Source organism: Sinohyriopsis cumingii, chromosome 19 (assembly GCF_028554795.1).
Source record: "Sinohyriopsis cumingii isolate HCF-2022 chromosome 19, ASM2855479v2, whole genome shotgun sequence".
Taxonomy (NCBI): Eukaryota; Metazoa; Mollusca; class Bivalvia; order Unionida; family Unionidae; genus Sinohyriopsis; species Sinohyriopsis cumingii.
Genome location: NC_142979.1, coordinates 14,893,134 through 14,906,075, shown reverse-complemented (window position 1 = coordinate 14,906,075; position 12,942 = coordinate 14,893,134). Strand labels below are relative to the sequence as shown.

The following is a 12,942-nucleotide window of genomic DNA, read 5'->3' as shown; positions in this document are numbered from 1 at the left end:
ATCATACGTGAAATCTTCTAAATTCGGCGAATTCACACGGATTCTTGTAATCATATTAACTAATGTAATGCATTAAATTCTTAGAACATCATTCTTATGCAAACAAGACGACAAATTCAAACAATTCGTCAAACTTATCTAAAGAAGATTAATGTACAACTTCCTATGCATAAACTCAACACAGTTATACTTCATAAAGCAAATTATTACACGAATGTAGAAAAAAGATTCATGCAGATACAAATAAATAACTTCAGCAAAGCATTATATATGGCATCAACAAATTACATGGAATTGTCACACTACCTTTGCCGTCAACGTTTTTCCTCCCCTTAATCAGTAGATTAGTTCGTCGGTTCCTTTCGACAATCGTCCCCTTTTTGGACAACAGTTTTACGGAAATTTCTTGCAAATTTCTGGAGTCATAACCTTTGGGTTCCTCTTTTAGAAAAAGCTTAGACTGATTAAAATTCGATGCGGGCGATATTAAAACCTATGAAATTTTGTGTTGGAACACGCCCTCTCATTTAACGTACCAATCAGAATCAAATATCTCTGCCGCCTTTCTCCAGAGGCGCCAAAGTCAGGGTCAACTTGACCCTGGTAGTTTGAGTAACAGAGTCTCTGCATTCTCTCAATTGTGACAACTTTACCATGAAAATGAAGTTTTCCTCGTCCTAAATTGTCCGCCTGGCTGCTGTATAAAAAAATGTTTAATTAGGAACAGAATTCTCCCTCTAAAGGACATTACCATACATGGTAGTATGGCGATATGATACGCGCTTGTCTCCATAAATCTAATTAATGGTTGTCTGGTCTCAGCTAATGTATTCTTGTTAGATCGACATAAAATTTGCCACTTCACAGTACATATCAAATTTCTTTGTAGTATCCATCTCTAAAATATACTGGTTGCCATATATATATACCCTGTCATGTGCTGAAAATTACATTATGCTTACATAACCAACCAAATGTCCTTCTCCACATGAGATTGTGATAAAACTTGGAATGCAGTATCTCAACAAAAAAAAGTTAATAGGCAAGTCCTCCAAGAGCTTTGTATTGAGGTTGAAGGTCACAGTTTACAATTTTCACTAGACTGTAAACACAGTAACTTGGTCTTGTATGAATGGATCTTGTGAGTACAGGTCAGCCATATCTCACCAGAGTTGAATAATATGCATTCTGTGACCTTGGATTTCAGGTTAATTATTGTTTTGAAGTTCTGCATGATCAAGCTGTTGCTTAAAGAATTTTCTAAAAACGGCATCCAACAAATGATACATGATCGAAACAAAAGGGACAAAAATCCTCTTAATAAGTTTCATAGTACAGAAGAATAAGAGGGAATATTCAGAATTCTGGGGTGGGTGGGTGGGTTGGGAAGCAGGAAGGGCAACAATTACATTTACTGGATATCATGTGTTGATTTATGTCTAGTGGTAGGATAGATGATTGCTGTTGCCATGTGAAAATGAAAACAAAAAGCCAAGAATTACATGAAATTAAGATATAGGAAGCCGTTGAGTTTTATTTTATTTTATTTTTATTTTGACCTGTATCAAAGTTTAAAATGGATAATTCTTAAACATTAAAAGTAAAAAAGGCAACACTGCATCTCTTGCTTTCTCATTGTGTTGGATTGGTTGGGCAGCAGCCAAATAGACCAACAGAGAACATGCCGATGGACCCAACAAAAAATCTTATGGCAAGTCTCCCCAAACCCACTACCACCTCTCCCTCTCTCTCTATTGGTTGGTCTGTCAGCATATCAGTTTTACCTTGCTGTATCTCTCACTTGTGCTCAAGACCAGGGGTGCACAACCTTTTTTGTCCATGGGCCAGATTGCATTTTATAATTTTAAGACTACTCGAGGGCCGTAAAGACTAATTTCTTTAATATAATTACTGTTCATGGGCTAGATTTCTGTTTTAATTTGCCCTGAGGACTGAACAGAACACGTTCCTGATTTGGCCCACGGGCCACGGGTTGTACACCCCTGCTCTAGACCATTGTCACAAGCTATCTAAACACACCCAAAAAACTGATTTTTGTTTGTCTCATGTGACCCTGTCTTTCGACCTATGAATGATGGTAAAATTTACAGACAAACCAACCAGAAGAAAGCGGAAAAGAGAGATGGAAGATAAAAACAATCTTCTGGTTGGTTGTTAAAGCATAATAATGACTTAGATCAACTGCAGATAAATTAAAATGACTTGTTTAAATTGTTGGTTCTTCACTTTGCCTGGTCTCTATTACCCACTCTGTTGAATATACTAGCTGGTGACTGAATGGCTGTGTGTTCACTGTTTAAGAAGCTATCCATGCAGTGATTTATGGTGCTGTTTTCTTCATTTAAACCAGTTTCATATTTAAACCATAAGTGTCTTTAACTGTTTATTGAATCAATATGAATAAAAATAGAAGCCCAAAAAATGAAAAGAAGCAACTTCTCCGTTTCCAGATTGGCTTGTGAGTAGATGCAGTACTAGCTGAACTGTAGTTTGTAGCAGACAAAGTGTGCAGGAATGTGAGGAGTTCACACTCTCTGTCAATACACAGTTGTAAATCTTAACTTAAAACGCATGTATGCATATTTGTATGTGATGTAAATATATGTATACTATGCATACTGTATCTTTGATATAACACTTGTATAAATTTTGTAGCAAGCCATTTCCTTTTGATGAAATTAAAACTGTATAGATCTCATATCTGATAGTACCTACTCTTCACACAAAAAAACACACACACACACACATATTGTGTGTTTTCATCTCTTAACAGAATCAGGTGTCCAACCATTTCTTACCATGGGACCTATATCTACAGTAGACTTTCATTATAACCATTTTGTATTTATATAATCCTTCGGTATAATGAACTATTTTTATTATGTAAAAGTACTGGCTGATGTCTGGTGTAATTGTTATATCAAGGACTTCACAGTGGCAAAGTTCATAATAGTGTGTGTTTGCCATAATGTGTTTGGAAATTTGCTTTTTTTTTGTGACTTCCACTTTTAGGAACACAAATCACATTAATTTGCATCCAAAAAGAACTTTGATATAAAATAGAGATTTTCAAAATTACACATTTAAACCTGCACATTCTTGAAAAAAGATGTAAGCTATACAGAAATTGTAGTATCTCCTCAGTACAAGGTAGAAAGTATATTCCATCTTTGTAATACAATATTCAAAATGAAAAGTTAAAAAATAATGGTGCAGAAATTAAGAATCACTCCAAAAGCATTAGGGCCTTGGTTGGCCATGTGTCCAAAGCACTCACCTTCACTGATCACTGCCATCTCACCTGTTTGCATGGGTTCGTGCCAGGCTTGGCCAAATGCCATCTCACCTGTTTGCATGGGTTCATGCCAGGTGTATGAGAAGGTTTGCTTGTAGCTTCCGAGAGTCTGTGGTTCCTTTTGAGGTTTTCCCTCGATCTTCCTGCCTCTAATGGCTGCCATTTATCACGTGATGAAAAATTGCGTGAACCCACAAGCATCAGTGGAGCTGAGAGGTATGATAGGGTCTGTCAGTCAAAAAGCCACAGGGCTTTCTTGAGTGATTCTAGACATTTATGTCGAACAGCTGATGTTATCCTAGAAAAAAATGGATTGATGAAAAATAGCAAAACTTGACATCATCAGGCACTATCATGAACTTTAATTCTTCTTATAATGCATCTGGTATTTTTCCTTAATTACTGCAGCCAGATTGGCTTCAAGCACTCTAAGGTTGAATGCATGCCATTCTCTGCCAAGTCATTCAGGTATGTATTTGTATGGCAACTCTTCAAGTTTCATAATATTTTACATGCCTATTGCAGCTCCAAATTCCAAACATGTTATATAGCTGTCAACATCAGGGAGCATTTTTTGCGAATTCCCACATATCCCCTCCCCTCCTGTGCCCTGGAATTATTCAGATGCATAAAGGTTAACAGCTCAGAATACAAATCTGATCAAGTAGTACCATGCCATAGCAGTAAGAGGGAATTTGAAGCCAGCTGGACCTGTCTGAGGCAGTAAATGGTACTTTAAACCCAGCTGGACCTGTCTGAGGCATTAAATGGGACTTAAAAGCCAGTTGGACCTGTCTGAGGCAGTAAATGGTAGTTCAAAGCCAACATTACCTCTCTGAGGCATTAAAAAGGACTTTAAAGCCAGCTGGACTTATGAGGTAGTAAATGGAACTTAAAAGCCTGATGGGCCTGTATGAGACAGTAAATGGGACTACTTAGCCTGCTGGACCTGTCTCAGGCAATACATGGGATTTTTAAAGTCAGCTGGATCTATCAGAGGAAGTAAACAGGACTTTTAAGGCCAGTTGGACCTGTCTGAGGCAGCCAATGGGACTTTTAAAGCCATCTGTACCTGTCAGAAGAAGAAAACAAATTTGGTCATGCAGCATATTTTATGGCTGATTGATATCTTCAGAAACAGAATGCTCCTTTAAAATTGCTGTTTTTCATTATAAAAACTTCATTGTGATTGACAGGATTTTAAATTATATGGCAAAATTTTTAGAAGATATGTTTACGTTTGTGTAGATTTGTAGTTAACATGTTGTTTACAAGCTGGGTGATCTACCTGGCTTCTTATCTACCAAATTGTTTGACCTACCCAGCAGGTGGAGAACAAATGTAATTAGGTAGAGGTTAGGCCTGGTTGGGTTATGAAATTAATCAGCAGGCCATTAGATTATATATAAAATATTATAAATGGGTCCAACTATATAAAAAAACAACATAGACCCAGAGCTCTGTCACATACTGCACAAGAAGATGAGGGTCCATAAGGTTTTTTCTGCTGATTACTGCTAACAAACTGCATAGACACAGATCTGCCATTGCAGTATGCAATCACAGATCTGGATCTCTGCAGTTTACAGTTGGACTGGACTGTTAAGCAAGTATATATGGTAGGTGTTGGTTGATTAGCTGTTGTGGCACTTACCAACCAGGGAGTGCAAATGAATTTTGACACAAATTATATGTTTTATATGTGAAATACAGATGTCACAATGAGCTGGTTAAAATGACTTAATAATGTACTCTTTGAAATGATGCCTCTTGTCAAGTTTCTTGGCTACCATGTTAAATAGTGATTGAAATGTGAAGTTTCACCAGTTTCAGACATTTGAAAAATGTTTCGATGACCTAAATGGATAATAATACAATACTGATTTCAGATTTTTTTATTCACTAAATATTTTAAACATTATGCCTAAAAGTAAGATGTTATTTTTTTAAAGAAATGCAACTGTATTTTAAGCTTGTTTGTAAGCATGTAGTCATATATGCATGACTTGGACACTACATGTATAGCCTGTCAGTACTTTTGTATTTTCATGTGTCAGTAAATTTGCATGATTTATCTGATGCATTAAAGAATGAGGTCTCCAACCTTTGGTTGCAGGAAGTTTGTAGATGTATAGATTTACGGTTTTTATCCTGTTGCCAGGACAGAAAGGATATTGTATAATGAAAACATTTTTGGAAGAGTTTGCTTTTACTGCACTTGTCAGTTGGGAGATGCAAACGGTGATACATAAATCTTGCCCATACATACTTAAATATTGCCCATACATACACATACATACTTCAATCTTGCCCATACATACACACACATACATGAATCTTTCCCATACATACATAAATCTTGCCCATACATACATGTACATAGATATTGCCCATACATACTTAAATCTTGCCCATACATACACATACATAGTTAAATCTTGCCCATACATACACATACATACATAAATCTTGCCCATACATACTTAAAACTTGCCCATACATACACATACATACATAAATCTTGCCCATACATACTTAAATCTTGCCCATACATACACATACATACTTAAATCTTGCCCATGCATACACATACATACATAAATCTTGCCCACACATACACATACATACATAAATCTTGCCCATACATACTTAAAACTTGCCCATACATAAACATACATACATAAATCTTGCCCATACATACTTAAAACTTGCCCATACATACACATACATACATAAATCTTGTCCATACATACTTAAATCTTGCCCATACATACTCGTACATACATAAATCTTGTCCATACATACTTAAATATTGCCCATACATACACATACATACATAAATCTTGCCCACACATACACATACATACATAAATCTTGCCCACACATACACATACATACATAAATCTTGCCCATACATACTTAAAACTTGCCCATACATAAACATACATACATAAATCTTGCCCATACATACTTAAATCTTGCCCATACATACACATACATACATAAATCTTGACCATAGATACTTAAATCTTGCCCATACATACTCGTACATGCATAAATCTTGTCCATACATACACATACATACATAAATCTTGCCCATACATACAAATACATACATAAATCTTGCCCATACATACACAAACATACATAAATCTTGCCCATACATACACATACATACATAAATCTTGCCCATACATACACATACATACATAAATCTTGCCCATACATACACATACATAAATCTTGCCCATACATACACATACATACATAAATCTTGCCCATACATACTTAAATCTTGCCCATACATACACATACATAAATCTTGCCCATACATACACATACATACATAAATCTTGCCCATACATACATAAATCTTGCCAATCATGCAAGTGGTATGGGTTATCTGGTCACTGTTTCAGAAAGTTTTTTACACGAGGCAAGTATTCTAAAATGGGAGAATCAGTCTTGAAATCACACAATATACTTGAGTCGTCTAGTGTTTTGTGACAGAAAAGGAATATGCCCAAAACCACACTTGTTTTTATTTCTGGTCAGTTGAAAGAACAAGTTTAATATGGCATAGGGATACATCAAGGCCAGAAACCCTCCATGTATTCGCACTTAAAACAATGCATCATACAAATTCTTTCCCCATGACTCGGAATAAAATATACATGAAGTTTTATATTTATTACATTTCCCTCAGTTATGCTTTGTACATATGTGTATCTATACAGAGCATTTTGTACATACATGTATAGATACAGAGCATTTTGTACATATGTGTATCTCTGTACAGAGCTTTTTGTACATATCTGTAGAGAGCATGACGTTTTATATTTATTACATTTCCCTCAGTTATTCTTTGTACATATGTGTATCTGTACACAGCATTTTATACATATGTGTATCTGTACACAGCATTTTGTACATGTGTGTCTCTGTACAGAGCATTTTGTACATACGTGTATCTGTAGAGAGCATGACATTTTATATTTTTTACATTTCCCTCAGTTATGCTTTGTACATACGTGTATCCATACAGAGCATTTTGTACATGTGTATTTGTACAGAGCATGAAGTTTTATATTTATTACATTTCTCTGTTTATGCTTTGTACATACATGTATCTGTACAGAGCATTTTTTACATATGTGTATCTGTACAGAGCATTTTATTCATACATATATCTGTACAGAGCATTTTGTACATATGTGTATCAGAACAGAGCATTTTGTACATAATGTGTATCTGTACAGAGCATGAAGTTTTATATTTACTACATTTCCCTCAGTTATGCTTTGTACATAAGTGTATCTGTACAGAGCATTTTGTACATACATGTATCTGTCTGTACAGAGCAAATGAAATTGAAAACAGATCAGCATGTATTGCAGTTCAGTTCTATGCTTCTGAGAATATTGACGTGTTGACATGCATAAAAAAAGGAACAGTTCCAAACTGAGAATGCAGCTTGGAAATACTGATTAAACATACTATTATGCACATGATTCCAAATGAGTACATAATAAAATGATGCACTGAGGCAGTTGGCTTGGGTGGGTATCGAACCCACAGACTTTGAATTGTGAGTTCAGTATTTTACAAACTGATCTACAGCAGCTGTTTGTACAGCAGCTTACCAAATAATGAGTGATTTGAGGTCCATACAGTGATACATTTTATCCATATTTATGTGTGTTTTTGGAGTCTAAAATGTTTTCTTCTTTTAGCTAGAATATTTCAGGGTTAAGATTTTACATTGTGACTGATCAGTAGTTGGTTGTCTGAATAACAGACTGCTGAATAACAGACTGGCTTGTTTCTTGGGTACATTTTGTTTTTCCATTGGATTGCTTTATTTTTTATTTTTTTTATGACACCATAAGGGAAAATATGTATAAATAGCGATTTGAATATTAATTCATTCTTCTTTTAGATATTCTGGGGGAATCCATTTGTGATAAGAGTTTATAGTTGTTGACATAAAGAGGAATCATTTATTTAAAATATTAAAATTACTTTAATGTTAATTGACTTTTGGATTTTAACACATTTGAGTAACAAAACAAATGAAGACATTTTTTATTAGATCAACAGTTATCAAATATTGAATAGTTATGCATACTTGTTCATATTTGTTCTTCTGCAATGCATTACTTTGCACAGCTTTAACATACACATGACAGAGAAGTACAGGAAGTTACCAGTTGCATGTACACAATATATCTTCAGTCAAGTTGGAGAAGAAAAAAATCTACCCAGTGATTGAAATGGGTTTATTAACATAAAGAACTAAAATATTGAGACATCTTAGCATTATTTATAAGATCAGTAATAATTTTCTTACATGGCAATGGATTTAATGTTTCACAAGGAGTGATTGTAACATGTAGGTAGTTTAATGCCTTGATCCTTTATCAGACTGAACATTTTTTTTTCTTGGTCTTCTATAAAATATGCACTTCCTGAAAATACAAAAAATTGGTTAAACTAAATGTGTGCTGTACATGCAAAAATACAGCACATACTGCATGTGCAGTACATGCTAAAATACAGCACATACTGCATGTCTTGTACATGTTAAAATACAACACATACTGCGTGTGTTGTACATGCTAAAATACAGCACATACTGCATCTGCTTTACATGCTAAAATACAGCACATACTGCATGTGTTGTACATGCTAAAATACAGCACATACTGCGTGTGTTGTACATGCTAAAATACAGCACATACTGCATGTATTGTACATGCTAAAATACAGCACATACTGCATGTGTTGTACATGCTAAAATACAGCACATACTGCATCTGCTTTACATGCTAAAATACAGCACATACTGCATGTGTTGTACATGATAAAATACAGCACATACTGCATGTGTTGTACATGCTAAAATACAGCACATACTGCCAGTGGTGTACATGATAAAATACAGCACATACTGCATGTGTCGTACATGATAAAATACAGCACATACTGCGTGTGTCGTACATGATAATACAGCACATACTGCATGTGTTGTACATGATAAAATACAGCACACTGCATGTCTGGTACATGCTGAAATACAGCACATACTGCGTGTGCTGTACATGCTAAAATACAGCACATACTGCATGTGTTGTACATGCTAAAATACAGCACATACTGCGTGTGTTGTACATGCTAAAATACAGCACATACTGCAACTTCTCTGTTTAACTACAAAATCAATTTGGGATATTTACCCTTTCCTTGTATTCTCAGGAATAGAAGAGAAAAAAGTTAAACATGGCTGCTCATATAGCATGATAAGGTCATCGTTACTATCAAGTAGGTGAATCAAGTGACCCCAGTTAAAATGACCTTTTACAGCTTAATGGCTCCCATGATAAGTGTTTTACTGAAGGATAACTGTATTGTAAAACTTTGACACATTTTCATACTATGGTCCCAGGTCAACCTTACTCATGTTGTCAATTATAACTGAAAACAGAAAAATGCTTGCAGAATATTTTTCTTATATGCATTAGCAGGTTTCTAGGCACCAACTGGGATATCCACTTTTCCAGTGGTGAAAACAGCTTTGGTATCGATGCCATTAGTGTTACGCAGAGTTTCATGTAAAATTTACATAACACAATTTTGGCATGCTTCTTGGGTTAATCATCAGGTTATTGGTAATGTGAAGATCATCTTGTGTTTCAGGTGACCTGGCAGATCTGATCTTCATCTTCTTCGATCCAATAGGACAAGCACTATGCAAACGAACTTTAAACCTTGTAGAGGAGCTGAATCATAAACATGCTGACAGGATGCGCTTCTACCTGTCCAAAGCAGATGAGGCGGGTCATGAGAGTGACAGACAGGTGAACATAGGAGCTATGAGTTTTGTCCTGCTAACATGACAGCAGTGTCATAATCTACATCCACATTGTTGAGATTGTTTTGAAGTTTTTGAAAGTTATATAACCTTGATTAAATCTCTGTTTACAGGTAAATAACTGTTCTCAGATCTCATATATTATTTTGTGTATGTGATTTGGATTTTCAACAGAGCTTCAGCAATTTTTCAGTCTTATTGCTATGCTGTCTGCAGTGTGACTGTTTATAGTGATTCTAGGAGTGGGACATCATACCACAAGACAAAGCATCATGACCCACCCAGTCACACTATCGTGACATCAGGCCACCCAGACCTAACAAAAACCTCTTAATGCTGAGCAGCTAGTGAGGCAGCTGTTAGTACCATTTTTATAAGTCTTTAATGTGACTCAGCCTGGGTTTGAACCACGACCTTCCACATCTGAAGTGGACAACACTCCAACCATTTAGGTCGCTGGAGTGGTCAGTACAGTATTACAAGTTTATCAGTTCTGAACAAATCCTGTTCATCCAACTTCTTTCCATTGAATCATTATTTCATTTGACATATGTTCCCTTATAATAAGCACTGTATGTGCATTACAAATGGTGAATGAGTAGAGGGGCACCTGCACCAAAGTGATTCATTTCAGCCATTTATTGATGACAAACAGATTCTGCGGGCATGATGTGCCTCATGTCCAATTTTATGTTTATGGTAATGTTCAGTATATGTCATTGTAAAAATTACAACCTAAAACATGATTAGGGTCAGCTGGAAAACTCGTAAAAGTTGAATTCAATCTTAAAAAACAACTATATTTCACTTGATATGTATATTGTCTTAGCAAATTTGTCATGTACTGTGGTAGTTATACAGATCTGTAAACAGTAGTCCACAGATATTATTTTATATGCATTGTTAAAAACTGCCATTAAATCTGATGAAGTCTGACTTATTTGAGGCAGTTTGCAATGCCACTGACAGTGGTTTCTAATAAGATTTTATTACAATGTTGGGTTCATGGTGGAGCAAAATAGCCGTTTCACAACACTGACAATTTAAGCAGCCATTCTTGTTTACCGTGTTTACATCAGTAACATAATTATGTAGTAGGCATATTCAGTGGGAGCAATTTATTACAACTTATTCAGAGCCAGTCCCATTTTATCTGATGCAGACTTTGTGTAATGTTTTCTTGTTGCAGCCGTGTGCATGCAGTAAATGAGATTTTATGCCATTTAATTGTTATGACTTCTGTCCATCCATTCATCAGTAGTGAAGGCATGTCAATGAGATTTGACACCACTCAGTTGTTATGACATTCATCCATCCACCCATTCATCTGTCTTTTCATTTCCCCATTTCCCCACAGTAACCTTAGTTTTACACCATCTGCCTTTGTCAAACTTTGTTGATGGCTGGCATTCAAGGTAAAGACAAGGACTGTTAATTTTATGGCCAAAAGGTATATGATCATGGTGGCTGAAAGAAGAAAAATTGTTCTATTTTGAATACATTCCCCAATAAAATTAACATTATGAAGATTATAAGCCAGACAACTCCTGAATCCAGCCCTGCTATGGGGGCGCTCACCAGTTAATATGTACTTTTGAGAGAGTGACGTATGTAAGGTGAAGTAGTTCACATTTAAAACATGCACAATGGAGAGAATGTTGGCATACCTCTATGCTGCATTAATGTAATGTGGATGATATTTCTTTGGATATTGTAGTTTTGGAAATTTTACATGATTTAAGCACACTGCTAACTAAAATGACTGCTCCCTTGTGTTAAAAAATCAGCCTGAATTAGTCTAAAAGTACACTATACATAGCAGCTATTAAAATAGGGAAAATGAATTTTGCCAGACTAGACAATACCAGCTTCTGAAAGTTCAATGAATGAATTACCAAATATATAAAATGTAAAAAAGTTATCGGCTCTTTTTTATACAATTTACCTCTGACGTTCAGGAAGTGAAAGTGGCCAAGTAGAGCTAGCACTTTTTTGAAAGGTGCACATCTGAAGTAAGGCCAAGCTATATACTCTATAACCCATAGTACACCCATAAATCATACACCAAAATAAAGGGAATTAAAGGTTCTTTGAATTATACCTTAGATATACAATGTCTTTTCTAAATAGCCAGTATAACCAGTGAGGAAAGACGGGGAAATTCTTTTTCTTTAAAATCCTGACCTTATGCAAAATGAAAAACTGTAGAGCGCCACCTATAAGACTAAAATTTGTCTTTTAAGTCTTTATCATATGGACAGAGAGTAATAAATCTTGCCTATCACCTGCTCTTGCCACTGCTAGGTGTCACCAGTTTTTAAGCTTTGCTTACATAAAAAGCACCAAAATTGAAGTTCGGAGGCTGGCAGCTCAGAAACAGCTCCTCCAAATGGCGACTTGATATGTATCATTCCCTGCCACAATGGAGGAATGACGGGCAAGCCAGGCAAAAGGGATCTTTCATGTCCCAAAGGGTCATTCAGATCTCATCCTTATGCCAGCAGACAACAGCTGAATCAGACTAGGAGGCAGTCTTGTATGGGACGTAAGAACTGAGTTTTTCTTCCCCCAAGCATTCTGCTTCCCAATACTGACTTAACGCCTCTATTACCCATAGACAGCCTGCTGATGGGTGCTGGACTCTGCAGTTCCAATCATGTTGGATCAACCTATTCCTGCAAAAATATTGATTGTGTATGTGTGTGTGATTTGGAATTTTAACATAGCTTTAACAGATTTTCAGTCATATCACTAC

General features: G+C 35.8%; 1 protein-coding gene across 1 annotated transcript in view; it reads left to right on the top strand.

Annotated features, from left to right (window-relative positions):
- LOC149775166 (uncharacterized) overlaps positions 1 to 12,942 on the top strand; it is a 180,222-nt gene that overhangs the window by 134,523 nt on the left and 32,757 nt on the right. Inside the window, exon 6 of the mRNA XM_089944110.1 lies at positions 10,013 to 10,173. Within this exon, the coding sequence (XP_089800236.1) occupies positions 10,013 to 10,173 (161 nt within the window). The remainder of the gene's footprint in view (positions 1 to 10,012; positions 10,174 to 12,942) is intronic.